General features: G+C 44.1%; 1 protein-coding gene across 1 annotated transcript in view; it reads left to right on the forward strand.

Annotated features, from left to right (window-relative positions):
• GALNT9 (polypeptide N-acetylgalactosaminyltransferase 9) overlaps positions 1 to 27,446 on the forward strand; it is a 216,142-nt gene that overhangs the window by 58,884 nt on the left and 129,812 nt on the right. The window contains exons 3-4 of the mRNA XM_077835145.1: positions 18,368 to 18,534; positions 21,010 to 21,184. Of these exons, the coding sequence (XP_077691271.1) occupies positions 18,368 to 18,534; positions 21,010 to 21,184 (342 nt within the window). The remainder of the gene's footprint in view (positions 1 to 18,367; positions 18,535 to 21,009; positions 21,185 to 27,446) is intronic.

A 27,446-nucleotide genomic window follows, 5' to 3' on the forward strand; every position in this document is an offset into this window, starting at 1 on the left:
TGAATCTCCTAGTCCATGTAAAGCTTTAAAGTAGTTAATTTAAATGCCCTGGGACTAGGGGTTTTCCTCCTTTTACTTAAAATTTGCACCTGAATTAGTTCAGTTCAGTTCTGAAGTGCATACGATTTCCAAATACATTCCTTAATACACCTTTAAAAATATACATCTCTTGATTCCGGTACTTATGCAGAGAAAATCCATCTTAGTGGATGCCTCTCACAACAGTTCAGCAATGAGAAAATCAAGGTTTGGGGCTAATCACGCAAGAGGTGTTTTTTATAAAAGCGTCAAGCAGTTTTACTCTTCTGCCTGAAATAAAAATGAGTTGTGGACTCAAAGTCAGTGCAATGTTTCATTTTAGTAGTGTCGGTGCTTGTTTGCTTTGCCTGTGCCTCTTGTTTTGTGTGAGTTTAGTGCTCATAAAAGTGAGGGACTCTTAACTGTAATAGAGCCACAGATATGGTACTAGTGCCAGCTGGCAAGATATAAGCTCCCTACCTTGGTATGTCCACCACATACCTCTGCCAGTTCACTTCAGCTTGATCTGCGTGCCTTCCCAGCTTCTGAACAGTGCCTGCCGGTTAAGCCATGTGATGGTTTTGTGGCTGGAAATATGGAGCCTTTATTTTATGTTTCTCCAGTAGGTGTGAAATATTCTTGGCTTCCATACTACCACCTTCCTCTGAGATTTCGCAGGCTAAACGTTCAGGCTGGATCACCACTTTGATGGGAGAACTCAAAGGAAAACCTAGGCTTTCTGGGAAGTAATGTTAGTGATGCATCAGGGACAGTCTTTTCTCTAGCTTGGTACTGAACCAAGTTCTCCATCGTGGGGCAGGGGCCACAGGGAAATTGAGCGCACTGTCTCGAATTCTGGGCTGTGTGCCTGTGGCTAAAAGGAGCCAGAAAGCAGCTGAATATCCCACACCTGGGAATTCCTCTGGAATGGAGAGAGGTTCCTCAAAAAAGCAGCACCATGTCTCCACCTCACAGCCCCCAGTATAAGGGTATGGTCAGCATGGGCGTAGTCTGGGAGGGTCAGGAGGGTGTCCACCCCGCAACTGCAGGTCTTGGGCAGGCTTGGAATTTACCCCCCACACACGTGCAGCCCCATTGGCCTGACTGGAGCTTCCCTCCAAATACAGAAGTCAAACTAGGCCTATGATCGTCAGAGTACGGCGTGTTCTGGCTGTTCTTGGCTGTCAGATGGTCCCATGGTGACCAATACAGTACAGACATAAAACAGAGCAAGTCTTAGTGAGCTGTACCAGCCTCTAACAGTCCCAGAACTCCAGCAGTACAAAGGTGATGTACAGCCACCTTCCTTTCCCACATACACTCCCCCACTGGAAGATGAGCTCAAAATTGAGGCCATTGTCCTTTGGAGCTGATGTAAAACCAGGCTGCTAATCATGGTGGTTATTAAAGAGCCTATGACTTCTGCAAGAATAGGACTGTTAGCCCAGATGTTCTGGCCAAAATCCAGCTGGGTATTTAAATTCTGTATACAAAAATTTCCTTGCAGTTTCGACTAATTATAGTATTCATAGGGCAGACATCACCAAGCGTCATTGTTACACATAGTCAAAGTTCTTTTTTCTTAGCATGAGATCAAATGTTCAGTCCTGCGATGACATGCTGTGGTAATATTAGTGCTCCCAGGTTCTATGCGGAGGTAGTGGTCCTTGGAGAGGAAGCTGGACCAGGGGTGGGCAAACGTTTTGGCCCGAGGGCCACATTGGGGTGCAAAACTGTATGGAGGGCCGGGTAGGAAAGGCTGTGCCCCCCAAACAGCCTGGCCCCCACCCCCTATCTGCCCCTCCCACTTCCCGCCCCCTGACTGCCCCCCTCAGAACCCCTGACCCACCAACCCCCCCGCTCCTTGTCCCCTGACTACCCCCTCCCAGGGCCCCCCGCCCCAAACCACCGGGATCCTGCCCCCTATCCAACCCCACCCTGCTCCCTATCCACCCTCCCCGACAGGCCCCCCAGGACTCCCACACCCTATCCAACTCCACCTGTTCCCCAAGTGCCCCAGAACCTCCGCCCCATCCAACCGCTCCCTGTCCCCTGACTGTCCCCCGGGACCCCCTACCCAACTCTGTCAATGCTGCATGTGCCGCTGCCACACCCTTACCATGCCGCTCAGAGTGTCAGGAGCTCACAGCCCCACCCCCCGCACGGCGGTGTGGCTGCGTGGGAGGGGGGACAGTGGGGGAGGGACTGGGGGCTAGCCTCCCCGGCCAGGAGCTCCAGGGCCGGGCAGAAAGGTCCCGCAGGCTGGATGTGGCCCGCGAGCTGTAGTTTGCCCACCTCTGAGCTGGACAGTTTGCTCTCTGCCTTAGTGTCGGAGTCAATTCTTGAGGCAGAGTTGCTGTCTTTGAACCAGGCATTGGTGTGAGCCAAGATTGCTGAAAGAAAGGTTTGCCCTATGTGCTATTTGATCAGCTCTGTTCTGGGACTGGTGGTATAAACACACACACACGCACGTGCGCATGAACATCCTGGAACAGAGGTGGTCAAATAAGGCACACTCAGAATATGCTCCAGGTCTGTTCTATTGATGTGTCATCCACCGGGAAGTCAATTTGCAAGGCCCCGGAATTCTGCTGTTGCTCAGCTGAGGGGGGATGCTGATGTCAGAAGACGGGGCAGTGTTATTCCTTTTTTGTTGAGAGCTGCAGTGTAGTGGACACACTCTGTGGAGGATCATGTCACAACTGAAGGGAAGTCAAGCAATGGGGTGGACATCAGCACTTGCTACCCAACTAAAAACTAACTTACGTAGCTGAGATATGCACAAAAGGCAAGGACAATTGTCATGCACACAAGAGAAAATAGATGATGGTAGGCATAAGGCACCCACTGTTTTATTTAATGTCTATAGTACATTATGGAATTGGAAGCCAGCTAAGTATTTGTTTCATGTGTGTCTGGCTGGCTGCTTCTTGGCTTTCAGGAACTGATGGAGGGGCACACTACGTGTTAAAAGTGGCTTTAGTTTGTCAAATAGCCACTTAATTTTTTTCTCCTTTGCTTTAAGGGCCAATTATAGGACTTAATGCGTTGCGTCCTCGGTCTTTATTAATCTGTATGTATGTAATTTGCCTTTAAAATGATGTAAAGATGGGCTAGTCTGAATTGCACAAAATATATCTCTGTGGCAGAGACAGTAGTTCAGATCTGACTAAAGACAACAACATTAATAATGTAAAAAAACCCCACTTTTGGGTTCTGCTGCTAAGTCATACTCTATCCCTAAAAACTCTCAAGGGAATTCGAGAAGGAAAGTCACATATTTCAGTTATCTCCAGCCAAAAAGCTCAGTTAGAAACTGAAGTAAGCTTTCATCCACTTTGTGGCTGTTTCATTAGGATACTGTTCCCCCAGAGGGTCACAATGCAGTTTACATTAAACTCAAGATAAAAATGATACTGAAGCTTTGCTCCTGCCTTTTCTTCACTGCCTGAAAATAAATATATGACCTAGAGCTAGTGCACTGGTTTATTGCCTTAGTGTTATTAACCCAAGTGCACCCAGAGGTGGGGAATTTGTTTTCTGTTTACTCATCGCAGAGTATTCAACTTCTTTGCATGACAGATCTGGGGAGCGTTTTCTCTGGAAGTTGGGGGAGGGAAATCTTTTAAGTGTTTTAATGTTTGAGGCAAAAGTTCTAAGTGAAATAGGGATAAACATTTTCACCTACACATCTACAGGTAGAGGGGAAGAGGAATAGAGAAAATGCCATTGCTAATGCAGCTTCAAATAATTGGGCAGATGGTATCAGAAATAATCTACTGTCAGTGGTGTAGTTTACTTTGTTCTAGAGTTCTTTGCATTTGCAGAGCATTTTCAAGTGGAAAGGGCCCTCCACAGACCACTCCACCTCCAAACCCTGAGGGCATGGTTGTCAATAAATTATGTTCTGTGAGTCACTAGAAAAAGATTTCACAGGCCACTGGTTATCCATGGAATAAAGTTTGAGAACCACCGGCTTGAAAAGATCAGATCAAAGAAAAACATGTGGACTATAAATGAGGAAATTAATTTAAACCAGAAAGATTAATGCATGTGTTACATGTGTGAATAGTTATGTGCTTATGAGATGTCTCCTTCCCTGTACAATACAAACTTCACTTCCATAGGTGCCTGATTTGGGAAAGCACCTAAGCACATCCCTGAGTCCACCCCTATTTGGGAAAACTACTTAAGTCCATTCTTAACTTTAACCAGGTGCTTATGTGTTTTCCTGAATCAGAGGGCATGTTAGTTAATACACTAATAATTCCCTACGAATTTGTGTGAATCATTTTGCTTCCTGTTGGGGGAATACAGTTATTGCATCGTATTGTGGTCTCGATGTTTCAAGATGAGGTAACTTACTATGGTTTTATGAGAGAAAGTATCTAATATGGAGCTTGGTTGCTGGCACAGGGAGAAAGTCTCTCTTGGTTTCGTTACAAATATGTAACTGCTAGAAATCCAGTAAGAATAAATATTGAAGAATACAGAAAAAATAGTAAAAAGAAAAGGAGGACTTGTGGCACCTTGGAGACTAACAAATTTATTTGAGCATAAGCTTTCATGAGCTGAGCTGTAGCTCACGAAAGCTTATATTCAAATAAATTTGTTAGTCTCTTAGGTGCCACAAGTACTCCTTTCCTTTTTGTGAATACAGACTAACACGGCTGCTACTCTGAAACCAGAAAAAATAGTGGATTCCATAGACCACAACACTGTCATGATACAGTCAATGCCTCTTAATAGGGATATGTTTAATAGGGACATTTGCTTAAGAAGAATGGCTGGGAACAATTTCCTCCCAGTATCTTTTTAAAAGGCATGAAAATCAATTTCTGGGTATGCATTTGGATTATGCTGGACAACAGAGATAGCTAGAAAATGATTTTTTAATTTAAATTCAACTGCAAGGTTTTTAAAGAGCCTGTTATAATTAGCTGATAGGAAATTGCTCTTACATTTAGCTTTAAAGTGCCTAAATGCATGTGATTGTTCCATGCTGTACCAGACAGTTTTAACTCTCCTTTCATTTATACAAATGCTGTAAAAGTGCCGTGAGGCCCCAGGAAGTACATGAGGCACACTGCTGCAGTCATGACCCATCAGAAATGTCTATGGGAGTTTTGTCTGAACTAAACTTGTAGAATTTGAGCCCAGAAAAAAAACATTTTTAAGTCTCTACAAGGTTATTTGTGCCTGCATAGTGGACCTGTACCTCTGAAATCATATGCTTTATGGACCTGATCCAAAGCTTATTTAACTTTTTTGATGGCCCTCATCTGTTGTTAATGAGGCATAGTTAATTTGGACATTTTTCTGTCCCTATTAGCCAGACTATTTCCGGGTGATGCTTACACCTTCACTTTATCCTCTCTGCCTAACTCTGTGAAAGATCCTTCCATAAGAATACATTTACTACTCCCAGATCCTGTGTTCAATCTAATATAAACATCAAGGATTTAATGCTTCCATTCTCAGTGCTAAATCAATGTTCTTTATGCATTTGTTCTTGGACCAGAGGTTCATGCTGCACCATAACTCTTCCCAGATACAATAAACTTGGTTTATTTTCAGTCTGAAATAAACTGTGCTATTTAAAGTAAAAGAAAAACCTTGTGGAATTAATACAAGGCTACAGTTCAGTTGTTTGTTTTTCTTTGTATAAGTTGCAGCTTCACCTCCTCTATCTTCCACCCCTCCAAGCACTCAGTTACCAAGAGGGAACTACCTGCAGAGTAAATTATGCATTGTCCTGCTAGAACCCTGAAATATTAATGACTGCTCATTATAGTACAGCAGAGCAAACTTTACTATGAGACAGATTTACTCAGTCTGTGAATGGCCTGTTGTTTGACTATTCACTCGTCCGGTAGCCCTGTATTTGTACATGGATAGAAAGGTACATTGTGCTGTTTAACCGTTTGACCAGAGATGAAAGTAGGTCTCCTGCAAACCAGGGAAGAGCCCATGTTGCCAAACATTGTGTTTCCTCCAGAGACTATAAAAAGCTTATTAGGTGAAGTAATAGCAAAGAATAATTGTATTCAACTGTCCTTCTCACACTACAATATGACAGTAAAACCCTAATGAAATCCAGTGTGACAGGGGTATGTACCAGGGCTTGCTGTCCCTCAACAAGAACTCAGCATTCGAGGACGTTGATATCTAGGAGAGACCATTGCTCTGTAAGTGACACAGGATTATCCTGCCATTCTGCAGCTGCAGGCCCATACCATGCATCTGGCAAGGCAGGTGGCCACATGCCAATGGTGAGACGTTGAGGCAGGCACTTCTGCTGTTGCTGCGTCGCTAGCAGTGAGCTTTTCCTCTAAACCATCCCACGGGTCCTACCATCTTCAGGTCCACTCCCTCTCTGTAGGAGTGTGGCAAGCACCCAAGAGAATACGTTTTGGGAACCTTGCACATCTAAAGTGAGGGTGTGTCAGGGTGCCTACTCTGCACTGTCCCTGAGAGTCCCGACGCCTGCCGGGGACATCAGCTGGTGGCTCCTTCATGGAGCCACAGGCACGGGTGTGTACGTGGCTTGGTTCACTCCTGTTCCAAACACCTGCCCCTTTTGTGGTGTGGGGGAGACCCTGGCACACGTATATCTGGCGTGCACCAGGTTGCAGCCCCTATTCCGCTCCTTCTCGATATATTATTACATTTTTGGTTGCACTTTTCCCGTCACCTTCTCGTCTACGCACTCCCTATCCGTGGCCCCACAAAGTCGCGGGATCTCCTTGTCAACTTCCTCCTAGTCTTGGCCAAAATGGCCATCTACAAAACCAGGGAGAAGAGGTTGGCCAACGAGGTTTCCTGTGACTGTGGGGCCTACTTCCATTCCTCAGTCCATTCACGCATCCGGGCAGAGTTCCTCTGGGTGGCGTCCTCTGGCTCCCTTGACACCTTCAAGGAGCAGTGGGCGCTTCCGGGGTTCTCTGCTTGGTGTCCCAGTCAGGTTCCCTTCATTTAACCCTGTGACCTCGCTCCTGATCCTGTTCTATCTTTAGTTGTCCCCTGCAATCATTTGGAATCCCGGACCTGTGGGTCCTCCCCTTAGGCTGGGAGGAGGTCCTTTATCAGTGGGCGGGCTTCTGCCTGCCCACTTCCTTGATCCCAACAAGACTGGCCCTGAGAGGGTTAAAACCAGCCTAGGGAGGCAGCCAAAGGAGTGGCTGCAGGGGAAACAGACAGTTAGGGTGGTGGCTGCAGACAATTAGGGTAGTGGCTGGACCAGCCAATCAGGGCCCAGCCAGCTCATATAAAAAGGAAGCTGCAGACTAGAGTGAGTGAGTCTGCTGTAGGGAGCCCTAGGGAGAAGACTGGCTTCCTAGAGGGCTCCTGACAGGCTGCCAGGACTTACAGGCTCAAGGAAGAGGGCAAAGGAACTGGAGCCAGAGGCAGGAGCAGAAGGAACTGAGGATGTGGGGAAGTGGCCCAGAGAATAGAGACAGTGAGCTGGAAGGAAGAGGCAACAGGAAGTTGCTGTTTGCAGGACCCCGGGGCCTGGAGTAGTTGGCAGGTCTGACCCCACTCCACCCGCACTAGCCGCTGAAGGAGCAGCCCAGCTGTGGACTGTCAAGCCGCTGTGAGGAATGGCTGGTCTCTTGTTGGAGGAGTCTATCAGAAGGGGGAGAAACTGGATGGTGACATGGCTGGAGGGCTGTGCCGTGAAGCAGATGCCGAGAGGAAGGAGTCGTAATGGGTCTGAAAGCGAGGACAGGAGAGCTACCACCACCTGAGGGCAAGCCCGCTGCGGTTGAGCTAATTCCCGAAATGCCCAGCAGGTGGCGCCAGTGTGGTGTGTGACACTGTGACAGAGGGGAATGAGTTTGATGCTTAGGACGTAACAGTTATTTTTGTTAGTGGGTCCGATGTGGCAGCAGGTAAGCCAGCCTGAACATATCAGTCTCTCTCAGTCAGATTATCACCAGTAGAAGTCTGTCAAAACTCCCTTTGCAAAAGGCATCTATAGCAGAGCACTGGCCAGTTGGGATTAGGCTCCAAAAATTCATTTCCACCATTGAGAATAAAAGTGGTCAGGAAAGAAGGAGCTGCTGGGGGGGAAAGGGTGAAAACTAGCATCAAATCAATGGATTCAGATAGAAATGGCATAAAAAATGACAGTGTCTCTGTTAGAATGTGATTCATGGTTTGATTATTATCAATAATAATGACACCTCTCACTTAATAGCCTTTATCTGAGATTAGCACAGGGACAAAGATTTGACTCAAGTTCTGCTGACGAATGTGTGTGTTTTCTCATTTGCTTTATGAATGCGAAAGAAAGAAAGAGAAAGAAAGATATGAAATGGAAAAGGTGGAAAGTCCAACAGGTGCAACAACAGACTTTTCCATCACAGTTAATGAGAACTCTGGAAATGACCATGGAATTGGTGTGTGAAGTTAGATGTGCACCAGGCATACAGGAAAAGGGATTATATTAGTTTATTTGACTGGCTTTTGGTATTTATTTACGAAGCACTGACATATTGTGCTGGGTGATGAAGTAAATGGAGAGGAAGCAACAGCCCTGTCTGAAGAGCTCACAATCCAATAACCAAATCCTACAAAGTGCAGTGTGGGTTCAGACCCTTTCACCCATCCAGATCCCCATTAAAGTCCATTGGGTCTCCAGGTGGGAAAGAGAAGTCTGCCTGTACGGCACACCTTGCAGGATTGGGGTTTGAGTTAGACAAAGGGAATAGGCACATCATATGCACAGTCATTGTTAGGGGTGAACACGTTTTTTAGAACACTTTTCTTTCCGTACTGGAGTAACACTGAAAGGCTTCAAGAAGGAGAGATTTCACTGAAGAGTGAGAAGGATCATGGGTGTTGAACGTTTGCTTGCGGGGTTTGTTCCTGGTTGAGTAACAGGGCTGCAAACTAATACTTGAGAAAACCAGGGAGAGTTCAAAAGAGGAGCAGAAAGTCTAGTATTGGAAATGGTTGGTATGACTTTCAAGATCCTGTGTGTCTGTCTGTGTGAAGTCCTGATAGGGGTTCTCAAACTGGGGGTCCTGACCACTTAGGGGGTCATGAGGTGGTTACGTGGGGGTTGCGAGCTGTCAGGCCCCCGGCAGCAGAGCTGAAGCTGTCAGCCCCACACATGGCCATGCCCAGGGCTGACAGCCCAGCCCCACCATGCCTAGGGGGTTGCACTCAGAGGCTTGCTATGTGAAAGAGGTGACCAACACAAAAAGTTTGAGAACCTCTGTATAGGGGATTCCTTTGAATAATGCATACAATGAACAATGATCTCCTGCATCCAAGATGTGGGGGGATGGACCCAAAAGACCCCCATCCCTTTGACATCACACTGAGTTCTTTCAGCACTGTAATAGACTTTTCTCTTAAGGAAGAATCAGGAGATAGGATACAAAGATTAGCTTCAGTTAATTGAACAAATGTTAGTGTGGTTCAATGATCCAAAAACTGGCTGGACATGGCAGTCGATGCCAACGTGGAGTCGTCAAATACTTCAGTGTAAAAAAGCAGATAGGAATGTAATGATGTTTGCAGAGTAGGAAAAGCACAAAGTATTTTCAGCTGCCATTTTGGGAGAACTTGGATTGTTAGTGCTGGGCTAATGGCTCTGAGGACCTGTCTAGAATAACAAGTTGACTTAGTGTTACTGATCTAAAGTGCTCCTTATCTTGTATCTGCTATCCCCAACTAAATTGAATTGTGGAGAAAGAAGAATGTGTTGATTTTCTTCTCTAGTGATTAAGGTGTCTTGAGACAGTGAAGGCCTATGAGGCAATACTGATTTTGAAAAGATTATCCATATGGGAAAAAATCATCCAGACATAATATTTCTAGATTTTTTTTTTTTTTTAATTTTCTTGAAGAGGCTCTGATTTCCCTTTCTTCCCCCAGGTCAAATGTAATCATCTCCTCCTTTAAGAGGAGGTGTGTTATTGGGCCTCTTTCTTCACACTGCTGGGAACTTCTGATATTATATTATCATTCCAATGGGGGAAAACTGAAGCATATCTTGAAGTCAGTAGTTTATTATTTTTGTCCTTTCATTCTAATTCAGCAGGACAAGAAAAAAATCCATTATTCTACAGGAAGAGAGGGTCGTAGAATACTTCAGTCAATCATAGAATCATAGGACTGGAAGGGACCTCAAGAGGTCATCTAGTCCAGTCCCCTGCATTCAATACCTTCCACCAGGAGGAATAATAATCTTTGGTTAGGGTTATTAGAAAAATTAGGATGGGGCTGGAATTGTCACTTCTACAGTCGATAATTAGCCTTGTTGCTGAATAGAGTTAGAGCTAACTCCTAAACCAAAGGTCATCAGTTCAGATGTATTAGCATCTGAAAAGTGTCTCTTTGCTAATTTTGTGCCTATATTGAATGAGCAGGTGTTCTCAGTCCATTTCCTGTTGGATGAGCATCCACATCTCACACACACACAAAATCACTGCGTCTAAACTAGCAGATACCCTTGTTTGAATGTGTGTTTTTATATTCATCTAAAACAAAAACCTGAAGGGGAAATGTAAAAACACGCATTCCGAAGGATGTGGCACTGGCGTGTGTTCCGAAGGGACTAAAGACGGAGAATCATATTGTTAGCAGGCTTGTCTGAGAGCGGGCTTTATTTTGGGGAGAGGGGAAAAGTGTGGCGGGGGAGTAGGTAATCTCACCCAGAAGAGGGGGCTGGACTTGGTGACTTCTCAAGCTCCATTCCAGCCCTACATTACTATGGTTTTCTGATTCTACATGCAGAACTTTCTCACTTGTTTTCCTCTCTCTTTTTCTTTCCTCCTTCCCCCTTTTTCTCAGCATTTCGGACATTCTCCCTCCCCCGCCAGCCAGAGGCTAGCAAAGCACTTAACACATGCTTAAGTTTATGCACATGAGTAATTCACTTGCAGTAATGGGGGGCATTTGTGTGTAACTGCTTTGGGATTAGATTTGGGGCAAAATATGCACATATCCAATCATTAAAAGTAATCTTTATTGATACTAGTTCTTTTGTTCCATTTCTTGTCTTTTTCATTTGCTATTTGATAGTGATTCTCTACCCCTCTGGCCCCGACCCTGCCATTGGCCTGAAAGTATGAAATCCAATCCCTTCTGAAATTCTGCGAGGAGTAGTGATGTTTTTTCCCTTTGTCGCTGAAATTAGGGGCCAAGTATCTGCATGTACATTAGCTCCATCTGTAGCGGAAAAGCAAGAGATAAACCCACAGTAGTACCCATCCGACTGGTTCGTTGGAAAGAACACATTCTGTATTAAATACTTCAAAGATTCATGATGCAACTTTAATTCCATTTGCATTTCTTCCTGGAGGGTAAAGCTGTCTGAAAACTCTAAATATATTGCATAATCCATTTTGAAACTCAGTGTATTAATGTCTGCAAGCAAAACTCATTCTGATGCTAGCAGATATACAGAGAGAGGGGGAAAGAGACTAGGAAAGATTTTCTTCCTCTGGTAATCCCCAGTAGTGTTAGCCATTCAGAAAATGGGGTAGTTAAAAACGATTTGGAAGACAGAAAATAGAAGATTGGATCAAATGCAGCTGCAGCAAAAGAGAGCAGGGAAAGGAGGTCCAGATAAATGTAAGCGGGGGAATACTCCCGCTATTGTGGGGAACTTTCCTGGCTTCTGCACTACCCTAGAGAAGTGGGCTAGCGAAAGGATCTGAGTCCTCGCTCCCACTTCCTTTACCCAGTGATCTCCCTGCCCTTGAGGACTCCCCTTCCACTCTCCTGTCTGGCAGAGTCCTCATAACCCCAACAAGGCTGGGCCCAAGATTCCTGGGGGGCTCGACCCCCAACCCTGCTGTGGTCACCTAGGACAGGGGCTAGGGTATTCCCACTCTGGGGTACTCTCTCTGCACTGGGCACTTCTCTGACCCACTGACCATTACGTACAAGTTAAAGCGAATGTAAGTTGTTTAATCAACAATTAATTTTAAAAAGAATAAGGAATAATGGGAAAGGTTCAAGGAAACACATCGACCCGCTCTGTGGCAGGGAACCTCACAAACAGTGTCTCTGGAATGTCCGGGCAGTTCCAGTCTGTTCCTTGTAAGTCCCAGGCCTCCTGCTGAGGCCCTGGCTGTGCTGCAGGGATGCTGTGGGTTGGACACTTGCTCTGGTGGTGGCCACAGGCTCTCAGGCTCTAAGTGGTAGGACCCTTCTTCCCAGTGTCGCCCCCGCCCTGTCGGGGTTATGATCCAAGCCTGGCCCGCAGAGCCTCTTGGCTGAGGCGTCTCCCTGTGCTGGGCCCGCTGCCCAGGGTCCCCCTCGGTTTCCCCAGCTGCTCACCACACCCAGCTCCGGACTGCTCCAGCCCCAGCTGCTCCACTCTGTCTCTGCACTGCTGTGCTGCTGCTCTGCCTCCAGCTCCCTGGGCTGCTTCTCTGGCCCCTCTGGCTCTGGTTGCTACAGCTCTGCTCCCAGCACAGGTCTGCTCTGCAGGCTGCTTCTGTGACTCTGCTCCCAGCACTGACCTGCTTCCTGGGCTGCTTTTCTGGCCCCTCCGGCTCTGGTTGCTACAGCTCTGCTCCCAGGGCAAGTCTGCTGTTTCTGGGCTGTGCCTCTGGCTTTGGGGCTGCAGCTCTGTTCCCAGGACAGGGTCTGCTCTCTCTGCGCTGCTTTTCTGGTCCCTCTGGATCTGGCCCAGCTCTGCTCCCCAGCTCAGCTTGGGCCCCTGCTTTCTCCTTAGCTCAGTCCCACTCTGTCTGACCCAGGCAAATCCAGCTCACACGGAGGACGGGACCTCCCTGGACTCCTGACTCCCTGATTAGCCTGCCCGCCCTGTCATTCAGGCTGACCTGGAGCATTGGCGTCTCCCCATTGTTCCTGGGGACTATCAGTCTTACGGTCCTGATTTCCCATAGACCCTTCCCCTTTTAGTACTGGGAGCTAGCAACTAAAACACCCGCACTGAATGTTAGTAAGGAGGCAACAGTCCCCTTACATAAAGGAAGCTTTCCTTTTCCTTTTTTGCTTTGGAGTATACAGGGTGTAAATGAAGTTGTTGACGTGCCATCAATGACCATTTACTTTCTGATTGGCCTGATTTTTAATGTGTTCTAGTTTTTTGTTAAAGTTTCTGTTACTCCTATGAAGTTGGTCTGTAAAGCAAACAGCCTGCATATGTGTCTGCAGCTGAATAGACAATGCTCATGGTTAGATTCTAGAGCAGTGGTCCCCAAACTGTGGGGCGTGACTCTGTCAGAGGGCACAGAGGAATGTCCGGGGGGCACGGTGGGGCCTGGGCCAGCCCCATGTGAGTCGGGGAGGGAGTGCCACCCAGCCCCACTCTTCCACCAGCTGTGCTCCAGCCCTGCCCCTTGCCTGGCTCCTGGCCACAGGTCCCCAGCCCTGGCTCCGGCCCTCAGCTCTGCCCCTGGGCCGCGGCTTGGGCCCCCGGCCCAGGGGTGGCATGGACATATTCCTTTCATGGTAAGTGGGGGAGCAAGAGGTAAAGTTTGGGCACCACTGCTCTAGAGATTGGAAGAAAGTTGGTATGTTGGGGAACTGGCATAACAGGAGGGGGACATTGCATGAAAATTATTTCTGCGGAGAAAAATATTCAGACGTTGAGCTCCCTGTAACATAAAGAGAAAATCCCCAGTGGGTTCCTAACCTGGGTTTTGGAATAACCAGCACAGAGAATACCCCCTAGCAGTCATCCTCAGTTTTACAAAAGCATGCCGTCTGGGGATTTGGGGAATAGTGGGTCTATGACAGGTGCAAGGAGAAGAATTCACATACCGGGTTTTAGCCATTTCTAGACACTTCAGAGCAGTGCTTAGCCACAGTAACAACAAATATATCCACTTTATTTGGAATCGCTGGTCTCAAGTTAAAGCCATGCTAATCTACCTTTGAGGAAAAATGTTGCTCATAGTAAAGTGCATGATTCTGTTCCTTGCGGGAAATTGAGAGTCCAGATAATGGCTCAGGATTTTGGCTTGTGACGCTAATTTAGTATCAGCCTTTGTTAAAGTCCATAATGAAGCTGGCTGGTGAACTGATTTTTAAGACAATCAATAACCACACACACACACATACAGTCAAATGTTTACCCTTGGGTATGTCCTTTCTGGAGTCGGTGGGGTTACACTGATTTTAATGAGGGCAGAGTTTGGTTGCCAGTTGTTTTAATTGCATGCCCTCTCATGGTAGCTTCTATTCATCATATTGTAACCAACTCCACTGCAGGGATTCATAGAGAGTACTGTGGTACACCAACTCCTTGTATATTTGGCAGTGAACTGGGCATACAGCTAGCATTGTAGGCACTCCAAATACTCATCTCTTTATGCCCTAGCTCTCGAGGGGTTGGGAGTGTCCCCAAAACACATACACAGTCCAAAGAAGGAAGGGGATTCATTTACTGGGGCTGCCAGAAATGAAAGTTGCAAATGCCCTCTGTACAAGTTCTGTAACAGTTACGAAAAAAAGATTAACCTGTTGACATTTTTACCCAGCATCTTCTCGGTTTCTTCATCCATTCTTATGACCTTGATCCAGTAAATAAAATTTCATGACCCAACTTAGATCCTGGAATTTGACCGCTTTATCTTAGTCCGTCTAGCTACTTCTGAAGAACATGCAATGCAAGAGCCATCGTAACGTGAGAAGATTTTCTAGTATGTTAGATTGGTCTTTTCATTTAGAGGCAAAACACTGCTTTCCAGAAATGTTCTGCTAATAGATGTGAAAGAATTCATTGAAGGAAAGTTAGTATTTGAATTGACAGCAATGATTCACTTCAACAGAAACCAATTTTATCTTAACAGAGTGCTTTTTTAATAGTGTCCCACTGCACACCACAAAGTAAGCACTGAGACAGGAAAACATCCTCATAAAAGTGAGCAGACGAAATTGCTGTCAGATAATAATGCATTGATTTAGGCACCCGATCAAGTGAGAAACAGAGGGATCAAATGGAGAGGTTTTGTTTTAGGATTGTGTGGGTTTGTTTTTTAATGTGGAATTAAAAATGTCGAGTATCTTAGCTGGCACTGAACTTGACAGCTAGGGTATAAGAACAGGCTTGGCGCTTGTGGTGTTTCAGGCCCATCAGTAAACCAGCTATTGAAAAGCTCAGCAAATGATCAGGACCAGAAGGCAAAGGAAGATTATTTGAATATCCCAAGCTAAGGTTGCCTGAGCCTTGCACTAGGTGCACTGTGAAGAACAAGGTGCAGCACTTCTGTTTGGGGTTCCCCTCCATGTGAGTGGCATGCATGTAAAGGTGTTACCTCTTCATTGGGGTCTCTCTTTTCCTGGGCTAGCTGTAGATTTTACAACTCTTCTCCAATTTATCCGTAATCTCTCCAGATCCTCTCTGTCTCCCTCCTTCCATGGCAAGCCATCCCAGGCCTGCAAGGCAGCCCATCACAGCTTTCGCCTGCCGTTCAGATCCTTTCTCTGCCCGTAGCTCAAAGCGAGGAGGGAAATCTCAAATTGGCGGCACCTCTTTTTTGTGAGCTTTCCTTCCTCACCCAGTGGGCTTGGGGAAGTAATTGCTCCATTTTAGGGCCAGTAAAACTTCTGATACTGTGCAATCTTCAGTAAACCTTTGGGCCTGACACAGAGGGAAGAAACAGCTCTTTTTAGTTTACTTTCATGAGTGCTCTATCTACAGTACTTTTATGGCCTCGTTCCTGTGGTGTCTGAGCACCTCATAAGTGCTATTATCCCCATTTTACAGAACTGAGGCACAGAGAGGCTAAGTGATTTGCCTAAAGACACACAGAAACCCTGTGGCAGAGCAAAGAATTAAATCCAGCTCTCCCACATACTAAGTTAGTGCCCTAACCACTGCACCATCTTTTCTCTCTAAGCCACTCAGCTCAGTCCTACTCTGCTTAAGGTTTATGAAACATCTAGGTCACATTGAATCTGCTCAGAGGCTTAACATGGGTATTAATGTATAATGACTCTCAAGCTAGCTTTACATCATCTCACTGGCATAGTTACTCCTGTATCCAGAACTTTTGGCCTAATTCTGATCTCTTGCGAGCATGACACCTGTATAACCCAGTTGATTCTGGAGTTGCTCTTGATTTGGCAGCAGTGTAAACAAGATCAGAATCAGACCCCATGATACCTTTATTTACAGGTCCTGCTATTCTATTGCATGCTTTCACTGAATACCCCGTGAAATCCTTCAAGGTGCGTGCAGGATCCCCTACCCCATAGTGGGAAATCCAGCATATTTCATACTTTCTAGCTGGTGACCCTGTGTGCTGCTGCATTTTAAAATAATGATCCTGATTGACTTCTGACATATGCTGGTATGAGTGGAAGGAGAACTGGGCCCAAAGAAAGGCGGCTTTAACTAGTAGAACTTTCACAGCTCTTGCAATATTCTGCTCTTGTCCAAGTTACTTTTAGACAACACCAGCATGCTTCTTACACAAAAGCTATGCCCAGTGGTCTTCTATATAGCACAGATCACTGGCAAGTGGGCTGTAAGTAGCTTCGGTAACACTGTAATCAATGACACAGCTGCCCCGTCTCTCAGAAAATGGAGTTGGGCTGAGTAGAAATTATGAGTAACAGCTCGTTTTTTAAATTCATAACAGATTTCCAGAGGTTACCCAGCAGTCAAACCACTGTCATCCCCAAAAAACTAACTGCTAATGGTGGGGAAAGAAGTCATCATTATACCGAAGTGATGAGCAAAGAGGTCAAAAAGTTTGACAAGAGCAGGAAAAGTCATTTTCTATGGTATCATTAACAGTATTTTAGAGGATAGGCTCCGTAATTGCTATGATAATTGAGAGTGAATTTTGGCTGTGAGAACATATAGGTAATTTTTTAAGTTAATGTCCATGTTAGTGAGAGAGATTTTCAATAAAATGAGGCAGCATGTACAGTAGAAGGGGCGCTGACTGGGGGAGACAGAGATGCTATTCCTGGCTGTGCCGCTCACCTGCTGTGTGAAGCACCCACACCTTCGAGAGAGAGAGAGGCACTAGGGCAGAACAGATTCAGGCCAGGAGGACAGACTTCATTAAAAACCCAACACTCTATCACAGCTGAAAATAAATATTTTTCCAAGTTCTAATACCGATCCATCAGATAAAGAGACCTAAAGGCCATGTGCAATGCTGTCACCCGATAACTCCAAATAATCACTATCCAACCCACTGATTTGCATGGGGTGGACATATGGATGAATATTTGGTCCTTTTGACTTTAAGGTTTAGGAAGCATTGTATTTTGTTGCATTTCTTGCACTGTATTAGATGCACTTCTGTTTTCTTTTCTGACTGACATCATCACTGATACCAGTGCACAAAAAGGGAGTGCACAGCGTTCCGAAGAGTGTGCCTTAGGGAACTCATGCAGCAGACCACCTGCGCTAGCATGTATTTTCAAGTAGCTGCGGGAGAGGCTTTGCACCTTTTGCAAAAATTCACACATTTTCCGATCCTACCAAAGTACTTTATTTCTGTATCTTCAACAGAAGCAACGAGTTTAATTCACAGCAATAACCTTGTCTTGCATGAACTCACTGTGCTGGTGTAGACAATTCATCCACAGCATAGGTCTCTGTAGTCTATAAAAATGAGCATAGCAACTGCAGAAGAAATGAGAGAATGGTCTGTGGAGGGCAGGAATAAGCCAGGATTTATTCCAGGCTTTCTCTTTGCTTTATCCAAAACTTCATGTAGAGACTGATTTGTAAATATGGTCTCACAAATTGTGGAGTTATGTTTTGTAAATACATCCATTTGTTTGCAAGCCGGACAACTGCATAAATAACACTTGTGGGTGCAAATTCTTGTTTGCATGGGAAAATGTGGTGCTGGCTTGGGTATAAATGGGGTTCACATGAAAAATATTCTGTATAATTTTGAGATCTACTTTTAGGCCACTTGAAAATATGGGGCTTGATCCAACTTCCTTTTAAGTCAATTGACTTCATGAGCAGAAGCAAGCCATAGTCCTTAATGTCTTGTTTTCACCTATTTCTGGACTCTTAGAATAAAACATATAAAGGCTGTACAGCATTTCATTTTGTATGAGACAATTTTAACCTTGCTGCAACTAAAATCCTCTACAAATTCTGCCTATGTGCAGGCATATATGCAAATATATGGTTCTGTTGTCATTAAGGTGATTAAATGTTAGCAGCACTTAACTAGGTGATTTTTCTTCAGGGCTAAAATGGTTTTCATTTGTACCCAAATAGTGTGTACCTGGGGGAATGCCGTTCATTATAATAGATCAGAATGAACAAGTACTCTGTGTCCAAATGCTGGGGAGGAGAGCGATGAAATCCAATCTTCTGCATGTTTAATATCTGTCTCTTACTGGGTTCTAGTTTTCGCCTTGTTCTCTCCAGGTGCAAACAGATGACCTATTCCGATGACCTGCCCCAGATCTCGGTGGTCTTTATTTTTGTAAACGAGGCTCTGTCTGTCATCTTGCGCTCAGTGCACAGTGTTGTGAACCATACCCCATCCCATTTGCTCAAGGAGATAATTCTGGTGGATGACAACAGTGATAACGGTGAATGTCATTAAAGCCTGCTTTTTTTCTCTTAAGTGTTTTATCCTGTGTATTGTAATGAGATTTAAATTTTAAATTGAAATAATTTAGTTACTTCTAATTTAAATGTACTTTTCTGAGGTTGGAATGGAACAAGCCTAATCTGAACACATCTGAAATAGCTGAGAGAAGGAACATCAGAAACCTAACTACAGATTTGTAGGTAATGGCCAAGATCCTCAGAGGATGTAAATCCCTTAGCTATGACCCAGTGTGTGTCAGTGGTGGATCTGGCCCAGCAACTCCAGGTATACAAAACTTAGTCACGCTGGCGAGAAGCTACTCGTGTGCGGAGTCCCATTGACTTCATTGAGACAACTCACGTGTGTAACAACTTAACTAACATGAGTAAAGGCCATACAATAGAACCTAATATATTTTAGTCTCTTGCCTAAAATTCTTGATAGAAAATAAACCGTCACCAAAGTTGTCTTTTTTTTTTTTTTTTAAAAAAGGTTCAGACAGTTTATTTGATCCCCCACACTTCCAGATTCAGGACAATGTGTCGATTATTAGCTCAGAAGATTAAATAAAGCAATTCTACTTACAAGGAAATCAGAGCTGCTGACTCTCTTTAAGGTTATATTCTGTTTTCATTTACACCGGGATAAATTGAACACAATTCCGGTGGAATGAATGGAATTGTTCCCAGTTTACCTTGGTGTAACTGAGATCTGATTCAGGTTCTGAAACTTTTTCATTTATTTTTTTTTGGTACTCAACAGCTAGTAATTAGAGTGCAAGAATCCTACTACAAGAATGCACACAAAGCCAGTCTAACGGTAAAGTAATATAATTAACTAATACAAAAATAGCATGTGTGTTAACTAATATAATTTCTTAGACAGAACTCAAAATGTAGGTCAGCATGATATTTGAGGTGTGAACAGTCATTATGGCTTAATTAGGTTAGTAACTCCCTTAACAGATTAGAAGAGTAAATCAGCAAATAGTGCATTTTTTTTTGTTTTGTTTTAGGTCATTTCTGCCTATTTCAAGCTCTAGGATGCATATCCCACCTTAAGAAAACTCCACTTAGAATAAGATCTGAAGTGTAGCATTTTCTTGGAAGCCCAGTAATTTGAACCTTCCTGTATTCGGATACTTCTCTTTCTCAGGAACCTCAAAAGAGAAATAAAAAAAAAAAACCAACCCAAAACCAAAACAAAACCAAAAACAAAAAACCACCACCACACTAAGTCCATATAGACCTGAAAGTACTTGGTCAAATTCTGCTCTCGGTTATACCAATGTAGGTAAAGAATCATTTAGTGGAGATACTCGGGATATACATGAGTGTAACTGAGAGCAGAATCTGACCCAGTGTCCCTGAGGCAGCTTTTGTGGCTAGTCCCCACTACTGAAGATTAACCAGATCCTTTGATTTGGCTGGTAATTGTTCCTTTCTCTAACGTAAGCCATGAGAATGGAGGACTCTAATATCACATAAGCCACTACAAGTTTATCTAGCATTTTAAAAAAGAAAGTATTGTAAATAAAAGCTAGCGTAGTAATTACAATAATAGACCAGGCTGAACTTTTTAAAGTACAAAGATCTTTATTCATAATCAGAGTCCATTTATAAATGTACTGAAGTGAAGGCGAGTAGCATGGCTGATGAGTTCTGAATCACATGTAGGTGAATGACTGGAAAGTGACACAGACGGGAAGGGAATCTGTTTAGATATACAGTATCAGATTCCGTTTTAAGGTGATGGTAATGCGGGGGAGGGCTTCTGAATTACATTTAATTGCAAACCCTTAAACTCAGGGGGCCTGCTTCTGATCTTTCTTAGGGCCCAGTCTAAAGCCTGTTGAAGTCAATGGAAAGACTCTTGTTGACTGGTGTAAATCAAGAGTGGATTTACACCACTGATGACAGTTGAGTTGCGCTGATGGGTGATCAGACTCAGGCTCACAGAGACTGACCTTAGCATGTCAGAAGTTGTTAGGGGACTTGTACAGTAATCATTATTTTGAAACTAATTGAAACTTGATGTTGTCTAAACATTGGACAAAATCCTGAGCAGTGCTGAGTCCTCTGCAAATTCCCAAGTGGCCCAGTACTGAGGGTCTTATTAAGGCAAAATGCCTATAAAAGTTAGTGTATAAAATCTGATATTAGTCCAGAGTAACACCATTGATTTGCATGGGATTACTCTGGGTTTACATCACTGTAACTCAGAACCGACTTTGGGTCAAGCCACGACCTTAGAACGGGGCCCATATACATCAGTGGAAGCTGCACGTGCCTAGCACCTCTTGGAATGTGGCCAATTGTTCCGGAAAGTCTCAGCCTCAGAATTGTTTTTGTGTTCATGGGCTTAAAAATGTTTGTTCCAGGGTAAATCATATTTAAATAAAATGTTATGTGGCAGCTATATATGCTCAGTGGAAATCTCTTTTGAGAGCGTGTGGTGTGTGTCTTTTTTACAGTTGAGCTGAAGTTTAATCTGGACCAGTATGTCAATAAGCGATACCCAGGCCTGGTGAAGATAGTACGCAATAATAAACGGGAAGGACTGATTCGAGCCAGAATCCAAGGCTGGAAAGCAGCAACTTCTCCGATTGTTGGTTTCTTCGATGCTCATGTTGAGTTCAACACTGGCTGGTAAGGCATTGTGGTGGTAACATGGATGTCTTTACATGCTGGATTTCCCACAGGGAGAGTATGCTGCAGTGCAAACAGCAGCACTATTACACTGTACGCTACGTTCCCAAAGCCTGTAAATGAGATTTTCTCGGTGATGGGAGCCAAAGAATTCCAGTGATGAGCTCGCTCTAGGCTTGGGAGCATTAGCAATTTACTTTGAATAATGTTCTTGGTTGTTGCAACGTTAGGGTGTTGAAGTCTCCTGCAATGGCTGCCAGATCCATTAAGGACTGTCATTCTAGCTCCTGTGCAGTTCAACGTACAGGGAAGCAATTTGCATGGAAATCAATCTGAGATCCCTGAAGTGAGCAAATGGCGAGAAACCATTAAGCAAGTTCTGTGCTCAAGGACATTTTAAAAATAAATTGTTGTGTACTTTCATTTTTGTTTTGTTTTGTTTACTCTCCATTGTTTGTAATTTCCTTCCAGAAGCTTGAATATAAACATGATTTTTTTCTATATATTTTCTTGCATTTACGTTTTGGGGGAAAATTGAATTATTCCCTGTGCTTCTAATGCATCTTGAAATCAGTATGCCGCTTTTTGTTTGCTTTCCAAACCAGCAACACTGATGATGTGAGCACGGCTCTGAGTTTAATGGGCTAGCTCCTCAGGTGGGGTAAATCTTTGAAGCTCCATTCACTTCAGTGGGATCAAGCCAGATTACACCAATATCTGTTGTGGTATAACTCCTGAAGAACCAGCAGAGAGAGCACAAGAGCAGAAAACGCTATTTTGGCATAAGTTGCACTGGACCTTACAGTGTATTTCTTTTAAAAGAACACAATTTGGCAACGGGAATGAGTTTATTAAGAAAATAATCAATATGTTAATGAATTTCCCAATAGGGAGCACTGTGGAAGTAGATCTGAATGGACTAATATCTACACTCAGCTAAAAAAGGACAGCTGGTACATATAGCGTGAATGTCTTTCCAAAACAAAAAAGAAGGAATTAATTGTAGATTAGGAAACACCACTGTGCAGTTAAGTGTATTTGCTTTGGGAGTCTGGGAGGAAGTTTAAAAAAAAACAAACCCAAAAAGTAGCTCTAGGTATAGCCAAGGAGTATTCTCTGGGGGATGCTTGACAGCAAAAGCCCTATGGATTTGGGGGGGCAAGTATTTTTGTTGATATGTTTGTGTCATAAATATAAAGGGAAGGGTAACCACCTTTCTGTATACAGAACTATAAAATCCCTCCTGGCCAGAGGCAAAACCCTTTCACCTGTAAAGGGTTAAGAAGCTAAGATAAACTCGCTGGCACCTGAGCCAAAATGACCAATGAGGAGACAAGATACTTTCAAAGCTGGAGAAGGGGGGTGGGAGAACAAAGGGTCTGTCTGTCTGGGTGATGCTTTTGCCAGGAACAGATCAGGAATGCTCTTCATAACTCCTGTAAAAAGTTAGTAAGCAATCTAGCTAGAAATGCGTTAGATTTTCTTTTGTTAATGGCTGTTAAAATAGCTGTGCTGAATGGAATGTAGATTCCTGTTTTTGTGTCTTTTTGTAACTTAAGGTTTTGCCTAGAGGGATTCTCTATGTTTGGAATCTGATTACCCTGTAAGGTATTTACCATCCTGATTTTACAGAGGTGATTCTTTTACTTTTTCTTCAATTAAAATTCTTCTTTTAAGAACCTGATTGCTTTTTCATTGTTCTTAAGATCCAAGGGTTTGGGTCTGTGTTCACCTATGCAAATTGGTGAGGATTTTTATCAAGCCTTCCCCAGGAAAGGGGGTGTAGGGCTTGGGGGGATATTTTGGGAGGATATTTTGGGCTCTTTCGCTGTTCTTTGTTTAATACGCTTGGTGGTGGCAGCATAGGCTTCAAGGACAAGGCAAAGTTTGTACGTCGAGGAAGTTTTTAACCTAAGCTAGTAAGAATAAGCTTAGGGGGTCTTTCATGCAGGTCCCCACATCTGTACCCTAGAGTTCAGAGTGGGGAAGGAACCTTGACAGTTTGCATCTCGCAAGTCTTTATAAAATAAAAGCTGAGATAAAATAAGTTCTGCCACACTGCAGCTGATGGGACTTTGCCTGGACTATTTCACACCAGACTCTACAATTACACTGGAGGGGGTGATTCCTGTGCCTGTGGTAACAATGTTACAGTAGCTCATGCTTTGTTTTTTAACCAGCAGATAGTGTCACTTCAAGTGATGTTGGTTGTCAGTGGGAGGCCATGTTGGCTGGCTACTGAACCGGGCAGAGGTCTGGGTTCTGGTCCTGGCACTTAGCCTATCTGATCCTCCGTTTCCCTTTCTATACAGTGAGGAAAATGATGCTGACCTCCTTTGTAAGGATTGAGATACAGCATGGCCAGAGGGCAGCAGGAGAGTGTTAGAAGGGAGCCTTATTCCTTGTAGAGGGAAGAAAGTTTGCTATAGATTTATTAAAGCACCTGAAGCCAATTAGAGCACCTGAAGCCAGTCACATGATAAAACCCCCCTGCTTCAATCAGACAAGAGGAGTAGTTGAAGCAGAGTGAACTGGTGTTGGAGCAAAGAGCAGTTTGGAGGAGTTGAAGCAGAGTGGATTGGTGTTGGAGCAGAGAGCAGTTTGGAAGGAAACAGAGGAGAGTTTGGAGAAATGCTGCGGTGGGCTAAGAAGACCAAGACCCTAGGTAAAGGGACACCTGGTTTGTGCAGAGGGAGGGCAGGAAGCGTGACAAGCTGAAGGGCAGGAGAGGGAAGTAGCCCGGGGAAGGAACCGTTAGTTCAAGTGGTTTACTGCTATCCCTAGGACCCCTGGGCTGGGACCCGGAGTAGAGGGCAGGCCTGAGTCCCTCCCTCTCCACTCCCCTCCTCTAGGACACCAGTGGGGCAGTTAGTACCCCAGTTCAGGGACAAGAAACGGAGCCCTGAACCCCCCTCAAGAAGAGAAAGCGCGAGACCCACATAGTAGTGTTGGCAATTTGCCACACGACTTTAAGATCTACTGCTGTGAACAGCTGTGTAAAAGCTAGGTGGGGTAACTACACAGTAAGAGGGGGTTGTTGTTTTCTTTTCTTAAAGGTTGTTGTTTTATAATAATGTCATGGAGGATCAAGGTCAGCATGGACAGAACTTAATACAGTAAATGAGACTATGTGTATACCATTTAAAAGCCTTTATGGAACAGCACACCCATTCTGGTATGCGCTCCTCTCAACACATTGCTTAACTCCCATTGTTACCACTGAGCCTGAATCTGCAGCTGCTTTGAGAGCATCACCCCCTTTTGTGAGAGCGCTGCTCATGCAGTCGCTGCAGAGTCTAAACCAATCAGAGTAGCAAATGCATCAAAAGGATAATGTATCCCATAGCTTCAGAGGCACAAGTGGAGGGCAACAACACTGCTACTTTATCTTTCTCCTATTCCTGCTCCCCCTCAAATCTTGGGTGTGTCTAAAACCATCTCCACCACTGAATTTCTGCTCTCCCTGTTTCCTCTCAGCTTTATAGTACCCACCTTTAAGGCCTCATGTAGTAGCCACTCCCGTTGCTTTTCCCATTCCAGCCGATATGGACTTAGATTGACAGGAGCTTATTTATCCTCCTGCTTCATTTTTCAAACGGCGTTACTGTTAAATACTTTGTGTGTTACTCCCACCCCATATCAGGACAAGGAATGGGAGATTCCAGCCCTGGGATTCAATCCTAAATCTTCCACGTGCCAGAGCAAGGCACTACCCCATCTACATTCTCTCATTAAAGTTCTGATCCTGTAGGAACTACTTTTTCCAGATTGCAAATCTATAATAATATATTCAGATGGCAAGTGAGTTGGTTCCATTGAGCCCTGCATACCTTGTCTTTTTGAGGCGACTGAACAGAAAACGTGGCTTTTCCTGTGGGGAAAAATGCTCCGGCTTTGTGCTCAGTTTGTGGTGTAACCAGCGAGTGGTGTATCTGTAATGCAGTCAGCTTGTGACTGACAAAGGAGAGTCTTCCAAGTATCACTTTGAAAGATAGACTGATGCACAAATGTAAAGAAACCACACCACAGTGAGAACATAAAGGGGGAAAAGAGTACAAAATTTCCCCTTAGTGATGAAGGGCCAGGTTCAGCCTTGGTGGAAGTGGGTGCAGGTCTCTTGACTTCAGTAGAATTCCACCAGCATACTTCAAGGCTGAATATGGCCAGAGGTTTCAAAATCATGGAGAACAATATGGGACAAATATTTGGAAGCCTGATGATCCTCTCGGATCTCTCTTCATCCAGTTGTTGGAGACACATTGCTGCTTTCCATTTGAGGTTTCTTTTAATTTATTCTCAGTTGGTCGTCTTTTACCTTCACAACTTTACCCTGTGTTATTGTCCCCATTCTGGCCCAGTCTTCAGTAGATATAAATAGGTTCAGTGGAGCAACCGTGATTTACACCAGCTGAGGAACTGGCCCCTTGTGTGTTTCTCTGGCTTATTAATCAAGCCTTGCTACCTTACATGTTATGAGACGGTCCGTCATGTCCTCAATAGACACAAGGACATGGCAACTGGTTGCTAAATGGTCCAGCATAATATTAACAGAATAGCACTGAAAGGAAAAGAGACTGAAGTTATGTGGACAGATTTTATTTTCAAGCGAATGTCAATATTTTTGGCGAGTGTTAAGTAAATTCCAGTCTCTTCTGTTGACACTCAGAGGATGCAAGACTGAGATAGTAAATGTACACTAGGACTTAATCACTCCAGGTTGGTCCCTGAATGTCATCAAAATAGAGCAGAGGTGAGAGTCAGTTTGATTCAGCTGGGTTAGCCAGGGATTTTGAAGGCAAGTCTTCTATATTAATCAGGAGAGAGATGGTGAGACTGTAACTTTCATATTGAACATAAATGATCTCATATGTTTAAACACTTTCCCTAATCAAACAAAATGAAAAAGTGGTGTTGTGTATTTTAAAGGAAAGCAAGTCATTCATGATGTTAGTACTTGAAATGAATATTTGGCCTTAAAACAGAGCAGTGTTATTTGCCTCTGAGCCTCTTTTACATCTTCATTGTCACCATCGAGTCTGTATAGTATGTGGTTACTGTAGTTGCAAACATCATAGAATTATGAAAACGTAGGGACCTTGAAAGGTCATCTGATGAAGCCCCCTGTGCTGAGACAGGACCAAGTAAGCTTAGACATCCCTCACAGGTGTTTGTCCAACCTGTTCTTAAAAACCTCCAGTGATGTGGATTCCACAACCCTAATCCAGAGTTGAGCTACCTTTATAGTTAGAAAGCTTTTCCTAATATGTAACCTAAATCTTGCTTGCTGCGGATTAAGCTGATTACTTCTTGTCGTACCTTCAGTGGACATAGAGAACAATGGATCACTGTTCTCTTTATAACAGCCCTTAACATATTTGAAAACTGTTATCAGGTTCCCCCTCAATCTTCTTTTCTAAAGACTAAACATTCCCAGTTTTTTTAATCTTTCTTCATAGATCTGGTTTTCTAAACCTTTTATCATTTTTGTTGCTCTCCGCTCGACTCTCTCCAATTTTATCCACATCCTTCCTAAAGTGTGGTGCCCGAATTGGACAGATGATTCCAGCTGAGGCCTCACCACTGCCAAGTAGAGTGGGACAATTATCTCCCCTGTCTTGCATACAACACTCCTGTTAATACACCCCAGAATGATATTAGCCTTTTTCACAACATCGTAGATTCATATTCAATTTGTGATCCGTTACACCCCCCAGATCCCTTTTAGCAGCATGACCACCTAGCCAGTTATTCCCCATGTTGTAGTTATGCATTTGCTTTTTCCTTCCTAAATGTACTTTGCTCTTATCTTTACTGAATTTCATCTTGCTGAAATCAGACCAATTCTCCAATTTGTCAAGATGCTTTTGAATTGAAATGCTGTTCTCCAAAATGCTTGCAATACCTCCCAGGTTGGTATCATTTGCAGATTTTATAAGTATGCTGTCCACTCCATTATCCACATCATTAATTAAACTATTTAATAGTACCGGACCTAGGACTGACCCCTGTGGTACTCCGCTCGGTATGCCCTCCCAGTTTGACAGTGAACCATTGACAACTACTTTTTGAATCTACAGTCTTTCTGTAGGAGCTCAAAGCAATTACATATTCTAGTTATCCTTGAGTTGATAGGTTATTATCATTATTAGGGTGGAGCCAGCCTGAAAATGGGCAATGAACAGAAGGTTCAATTTCTCTCTGAGGCTGTTGAGTGACCACTAAGCTTCTCTGAGACAGCAGTGCAGGTTGATAGTTTCCTGGG

The sequence above is a fragment of the Eretmochelys imbricata genome, chromosome 15 (assembly GCF_965152235.1).
Source record: "Eretmochelys imbricata isolate rEreImb1 chromosome 15, rEreImb1.hap1, whole genome shotgun sequence".
NCBI classification, from domain to species: domain Eukaryota; kingdom Metazoa; phylum Chordata; order Testudines; family Cheloniidae; genus Eretmochelys; species Eretmochelys imbricata.